At 34.1% G+C, this 7,245-nt stretch overlaps 1 protein-coding gene across 1 annotated transcript in view; it reads left to right on the top strand.

Moving 5' to 3' along the window:
- LOC107661317 (diacylglycerol kinase, eta) overlaps nucleotides 1-7,245 on the top strand; it is a gene marked incomplete at its 5' end in the record, with an annotated part of 27,806 nt that overhangs the window by 2,909 nt on the left and 17,652 nt on the right. The window contains 7 exons of the mRNA XM_016450835.1: nucleotides 1,504-1,638; nucleotides 2,741-2,858; nucleotides 2,941-3,051; nucleotides 3,153-3,249; nucleotides 4,247-4,354; nucleotides 6,444-6,557; nucleotides 6,646-6,780. Coding sequence (XP_016306321.1) covers nucleotides 1,504-1,638; nucleotides 2,741-2,858; nucleotides 2,941-3,051; nucleotides 3,153-3,249; nucleotides 4,247-4,354; nucleotides 6,444-6,557; nucleotides 6,646-6,780 — 818 coding nt within the window. The remainder of the gene's footprint in view (nucleotides 1-1,503; nucleotides 1,639-2,740; nucleotides 2,859-2,940; nucleotides 3,052-3,152; nucleotides 3,250-4,246; nucleotides 4,355-6,443; nucleotides 6,558-6,645; nucleotides 6,781-7,245) is intronic.

Below are 7,245 nucleotides of genomic sequence, written 5' to 3'. Positions count from 1 at the left end.
ACAAATTAACCGCAGCATAAATTGTTGTTGCTGTTATTATTATTATTATTGGTTTTTATTTATTTATTTTGGGGATTATTTTTATAAAAAGGAATGACTAAGAACTTAAATTATTATTATTATTATTATTAGAGTTTATTTTTATTGAAAAAAGAATTAGTTAGTTGTTTCACACATTACCTTTAGTTTAACATTTCACCAACTTAAATTATTGTTACTATTATTAATTTTTTATAATAAAAATGCGGCAACATAAATTATTATTATTAGTAGTAGTAATAGTATTAATAATATTCTAAATAAAGACTCTTAGTTGTTTTACACATTAGTCTTAGTTTTAAAAAAGCAGCAACATTATTATTAGTAGTATATTAGTATATTATTATTTTTTATGGGTTTATTTTGATTAAAAATTACTATTAGTTGTTTCACAAATTACTTTTAGTTAAAAATTTTAGCAACTTAAATTCTTATTATTATTGTTATTAGGTTTTTATAATTAAAATGCAGGAACATGAATTATTATCATTATAATTATTATTATTATTATAATTAAAGAATTACTCTGAGTTGTTTTACACATTTCTCTTTGTTTAAAAATCAGCAACATAAATTATTATTATTATTATTATTATTATATGGGTTTATTTCTATTAATAATCTCTGAAAAGGTCTTCACTCTTATAGTTATAGAGGTTTTTATAATTAAAATGCAGGAACATGAATTATTATCATTATAATTATTATTATTATTATAATTAAAGAATTACTCTTAGTTGTTTTACACATTTCTCTTTGTTTAAAAATCAGCAACATAAATTATTATTATTATTATTATTATTATTATATGGGTTTATTTCTATTAATAATCTCTGACAAGGTCTTCACTCTTATAGTTATAGTTGTTTTCATGAAGCCAGACTGTTCTAAATGGGGAGACAAGCTTTTGTTTTGCAAAATTGCTCAATAACACAATCTTTTTCCTTCAGAAGGTCTGGGATTTCCTAACTGTTTACAGACTGTAAGTGTTTATGGCTGCAAATATATTTGTAGGTGTCCCAGATGATCCCTGTGCTATATTTCTGTCTATAAAGAACATATCTTTGTTTGCTGGACAGTGGCACTTCCTGTTTACATAGTGGCCTGCTGTCTGCTCATGTTTCCAGTGGGGCATGAAACACTGGCTTTATTCTCTTTAGTTGGTTCAGTCTCTCAGGGGCTCCTCCGTCTCATAGCTGTTAAGTGCCCTTGATGTGTTTTGGTTTGTTCATGTGGGTTACGTTCTGTTGAATATCTCTTTTACAGCAGATTTTTCACTTCTTGTTGAGAGCCAGTGACCAAAATGCACGGGTTATTCTTACGTGCTGGAAAAACTGAGCATTTAGAAAACAAAACAGCATAAGATTTTGCTGCGTAACGGGCACTTGGGCAGATTATTGCTGTGACAAATGAGCGTGTTGTACACATGAGCTGATGTTTTGTTCTGTGTTTGTGCTTTCGCAGTGACTAAGTCGCCATGTTCGCCGCCAGAGAGGCGTGTGAGTCGCAGCACGCAGTCCTGCGGCTCCTTTTCCATCACGCCCTTCACCACAAGCAAGGAGAATCTGCCTGTTCTCAACACGCGCATCATCTGTCCCGGTACGACCGCATCTTTACTCTGCTGCTGCTGACCGGAAAACATCCAAAAGTGCAATTTCTGTCATCGTTTATTCACTGTCATGCTGTTTCAAACCTGTGTGACTTTCGTTTTTTCCACTGAACACAAAAGGAGATGTTGCTGCTCTTTTCCGTTTAGTGAAAGTGAATTGTGATCTGTGGCTGCTTTTAAAAAGACCATTAAGGATTCATAAGTGTAGTCCAGAAGTCTGCAGAATGCTTGTAAAAAAGAATTGTATTGAATGTGCGCTTCAAGTAGTGTACTTCAAATCTTAAGTATAATAAAAAAAAAATTATAACATATTAATTAAATAAAAGCACAATAAAGTGTACTTAAAAAGAGCACACTTTCATGACACTTAAGTACACTTTTAAGAGTGCACTTTGTAATAATGTCAGTTAAAAGTACTAATCACAAAAGCACATAGAAATTACAGTCTATTGTCTATTATTATAGAAATGATTGTCTATTTTAGTATACCGTAATTACATTCTGCAGTACATTACAATAATATTTCAAAAACACTAGAAATAATTAGCAAATTACATGTAACCATGTACTGTCTAACTTAAGTGGATCAAAAAACACTCAAAATTTCAGCCAATTGCACTTAAATTTAAATAAATTTAAACTATAATACATTTTCATTTAATTGCAATTAACATGTAGTTAAGTGTCCAAACATTCAGTTCTCTCTTAAGTATATTGTTTTAAAGAATAGTTTTTATTTCCATAAAAGTATGTTAAGTTGTACTTTTGAAAACTGGAAGCTTTTCTGTGAGGAACAAACCAAAATTTCGATTTTTATTTGCTGAAAATAATAGAAATAATAATCCTAGATTTCAGTCGGTTTCTCACACAAAGCTATCATATGACCTCAGAACACTTTGAATATAGCGCACAATATTTATGATTTGGAGCTTCTGACACCTTTAATCATGAATATTCTGCAAAACATCTTCTTTTGTGTTTCACTAAAAAGAAAGTTAAACGGTAAAAACAACAAGATGAGTAATCAATAATAGACTTTTCATTCAAATAAAAAAAGTTTTAATTATGGTTTTTCTGATTTGAAATCTTCAGGTCTGCGGGCAGGTCTTGCTGCCTCTATAGCTGGAAGCTCCATAATCAGCAAGATGCTGCTTGCCAATATTGATCCCTTTGGTGCAACACCCTTCATAGATCCTGACCTGGACTCTCTGTAAGAGCTTCGGTTTCCTTTTTCTTGTTTAAGTTTATTTTGAATGTATTCGTAAAACTTACACAAGTCATTTCTCTCACAGAGAGGGCTATTTGGAGAAGTGTGTGATGAATAACTACTTTGGGATTGGGTTGGATGCAAAGATCTCACTGGAGTTCAACAACAAGCGAGAGGAGCACCCAGAGAAATGCAGGTAGTTCAGGATATCAGCATAGTCTTATTTCATATACTGCATTTACCAAAACACCACTGACTAGGACTCAACGGTTGACTAGTACTTCTTTCACTGTCCAGAAGTCGCACTAAAAACATGATGTGGTATGGAGTTCTGGGGACGAAAGAGCTTCTGCAGCGGACCTACAAGAACTTGGAGCAGAAAGTTCAGCTGGAGGTGAGACGAATGAAAGCCATTTACCACTAATAAATAAAATATATATATATTTATTATAAATACATACATTTTTTTTTTTTTTTTGAGGTAACCCTAATACCACAATTTGGGATTGAATAAAGCATTAAACATTAAATGAGCATAACTATTACATAAATAATAAAAAAATAATAATAATTTGTAATACAACAACAAATAATAAATAATAACAACAAAAAACAAGATACATATTAATAGGTTGTAACTATTATTTCACATAAATAAAAAACAAAAGATTAGTCTGATAATTTGTTTGCTCAATAACTTGGTAACAGGGTTGAAAAATATGTGAAAAATTGGATCTAAATGATGGTACATCATAAATGTCACAATACAGTATATGAAATGTTCTCTTGTTTCTTTTAACAGGAGGAAAATTGTGCGGTAACAGGGTTGACATTTGATGTTGTAAAGTACTTTTATGTTAAATAATAGTTTATCTTACATATCTAGTACTGTGGTGCCCAACCCCCTTCATTGTCCCATATTCAAAGGCCCCATGCCCTTTTTCCAGTTGTTTGTGATATTTTTTTACTCACAATTGTGACCTGATAAAATATTTAAGCGTTTGGCATAACTAGAAAAACATTGCCACAGAGATTTTATTAATATACATGTAATGACTTTTCCAGGTCTAGAAATTGCAGTTAAATTTAATTCAAATTAAGCTTCTTGAAAGTTTGGTCTAGTAGTTTTTATTTTCAGGAACAACAGACTTGTGCCTTGATTTGTGCTTTAAAAAAAGTAGCGGACACTAGTTGCTGCAATATTTGTGGAAAGTGCCAAATGTTGCCAAGCCTGAACAACCAACAAATGGTTTGATTTAACTGATTTAACGACAACAGCTGCTGGAACTGAACGTCTGAAGCAGTTGTGGGTCAAACGATTGCGTTGGCCGTCGACCGCTGTCCCAGTTTCAAGTTCAGGGCTCCTCATGGCTGTGTGATTGATTCTGCAGTGTGACGGCCAGTACATCCCACTCCCCAGTCTCCAGGGAATCGCTGTGCTGAACATCCCCAGCTATGCCGGGGGAACCAACTTCTGGGGCGGCACCAAAGAGGATGACGTAAGTCATGCTGCTAGAGGTCATGAAGGGCTTTTCTTATCAAACAGCATTTCCATCCTGGCTCTGAGCTGTTCAGCCCTTAGACGTCAGTTAAAGGGATAGTTCACCCCAAAATAAAAATTTGTTTCTTCAGTAGAACACAAACGAAGATTTTTAACTCAAACCGTTGCAGTCTGTCAGTCATATAATGGAAGTCAATGGGAATCACGGCTTTGAGAGTCAAAAAAACATACACAAACAAAACCAAATTAAACCCTGCGGCTCGTGACGATACATTGATGTGTAAAGACATGAAACGATCGGTCTGTGCAAGAAACTGAACAGTATTTATATCGTTTTTTACCTTTGATTCACCGCAATGTCCGAACTCTCCTGAGCGCGTTCTCAACAGCCGGCGCATGACGCGTCTTCTTCTTCTTCTTCTTCTTGCTTTACGGCGGATCACAGACTTATAAGTGCATTACCGCCACCTATCTCTCAAATGGACCATTGACACTTCTAATTGAGATTGTAGATAGAGTGTCAATGGTCCATTTGAGAGATAGGTGGCGGCAATGCACTTATAAGTCTGCGGTCCGCCGTTAAGCAAGAAGAAGAAGAAGACGTGTCTGAGAACACGCTCAGGACAGTTCGGACATTGCGGTGAATCAGAGGTAAAAAGCTATATAAATACTGTTCAGTTTCTTGCACAGACCGATCGTTTCGCAACACATTTTTGGGTGAACTATCCCTTTAAGAGTTGAGAGTGAGAGAAATATGATACCATGTAGAGAGGAAATTATGTAGAGTTGTTTAATTAAGAGGATGAGCAGGCCCTGTGTTGACTGATGTTGTTTAACGTGCAGCTGGCTCTGAACAAAACCTTTTGAACCCAGAGTGACACGGGTCTTTGTTCGCAACAAGTGGCCTTTTGGCATCTGGTTTGTTTTAGCTCACAGGGCCTCGTTCAGAATGAGGTTACCTCCGGACACAAGGTCTGGTTACAGAAGGGCAGAGTGCAGAAGATGCTTAGATGCCTGTGATCTTGGACAGGACAGTCGAGGACTCCGTTGAGTAGCTTTTTTAGAAATGGAAGAGAGTTTAACACTGTAAAGTCTGACATATGAAATAATAGTCTGAAAAATATGTTTTGTTTCTAGTGGAATTGTTTATTGAGCCTTTAGACATAATCTAAGAATAAATAAATAAATATATCAAGTTTGCTTACATCATGCTTTTATGACTCATAAAGTATAATGTAGTAAGAATATGGAGCTCACACTCGAGGAGGGAAAAAAAAACTCTTGTTTCATTCAGACGCCCAAACTGAACAAAAATATGAAATTTGTTGCAGATGTTGTTATATGTATATGCCCAAAAAGTAAAATGAAATGTTGATAGCTTGTAATGCAAATCGATGAAAGCTTTTTAACAGTATAGCAGACTACTTAAACACTGTAAAATGCTTTTAAATATCTGTTGTCACGCTATATCTCCCAATAATATGTCTTAGTAAGGTTATATTTAAATGTTCAGTTTTATGATCAAAGTCTGTAGTTTTTATTATGGAGGCAAAATATATAATGCAGGGCAATACATTGATAATTGAGAGATACAAAGAAATGTTCTTCAAAAGCTTCAAAATGTTTGCTCATATTATAATATGATTTTTCTAAAAAATGATGTATGGATAATCAAGTAAAGTTGATTTATCAAGTTAAGTATCTTAACTTGCATCTTGAAATATTACTTATAATGTAAACGTTGTTCTTATTATAAAAATCAGTAAATATTTCACAGCAAAAACACATGTACCAAGACCTGAAAGGGAACATTTTTACGATTATAATCAAATGTCTTTTACTTGCTAAAAATATAAACTATCAATCAGATGACAGAAAGCATGTAGTAGATTGTGTACAAGAGTTAAATAAAAATTTTGATAAGAGGCCTTAGAAATGTGTGTATCAAATATGATTGGCTTTATAGAGTTAATAGTTTTTTAGGAGAAATTGTTTTGTTTTGTGAATCTTGAGGGTGAGCCTGTAAGGAGCCCCCTTGTGGTGGTGAACTATTTTTACCATTATTGTTTTTTTGTCTTTTTGTGCAGATATTTTGTGCCCCTTCATTTGATGATAAAATTTTGGAAGTGGTCGCTGTGTTTGGTAGTATGCAGATGGCTGTCTCAAGGGTGATCAAACTGCAGCATCACCGTATTGCACAGGTAAACACACCTCACACATGAATGACTCAGATCTGTAAAGGATGTGAATAATGATGATAGAGTGTGTAACTCACCTCATCCCTCCCAGTGTCGCACGGTGAAGATCACCATCCTGGGAGATGAAGGAATGCCGGTCCAGGTGGATGGAGAAGCCTGGATTCAGCCTCCTGGAGTCATCAAGATTCAGCACAAGAACCGGGCCCAGATGCTGACAAGAGACCGCGTGAGTGTTTCTAGGGAAGAATCGTGATTTGGGGAATTTATTTCCACAATATTACCATAAAACAGGGGATTAGAACAGTTTAATGAATAATTTGTCTAAAATGGCTTCATTAACACTAATGTTCAAAAGTCTGAGATCCTTAAGATTTTTAATGTTGTTGAAGGAAGTCTCTTCTGCTCAGTAAGACTGTGTTAATTTGATCAAATATACAGTAAAACAGTAATATTGTGAAATATTAAATTTAAAATAATTATTTTAAAGATTCATAATTGTTAAAACAGTCACGCTGTTCAATATTTTTGTGGAGACGGTAATTTATTCTTTAGGAGTCTTTGATGAATCAACATTTCAAAAGAACAGCATCTATTAAAATATATATATATATATATATATTAGTGGTGTCAAAATTAGCACGTTAACGCAGGCGATTAATTTTTTCAGTTTAACACGTTAAAAATATTTAAC

This window comes from Sinocyclocheilus anshuiensis, unplaced genomic scaffold, assembly GCF_001515605.1.
Source record: "Sinocyclocheilus anshuiensis isolate Anshui unplaced genomic scaffold, SAMN03320099.WGS_v1.1 scaffold507, whole genome shotgun sequence".
NCBI classification, from domain to species: domain Eukaryota; kingdom Metazoa; phylum Chordata; class Actinopteri; order Cypriniformes; family Cyprinidae; genus Sinocyclocheilus; species Sinocyclocheilus anshuiensis.
This window is presented reverse-complemented; position numbering and strand designations above follow the sequence as displayed.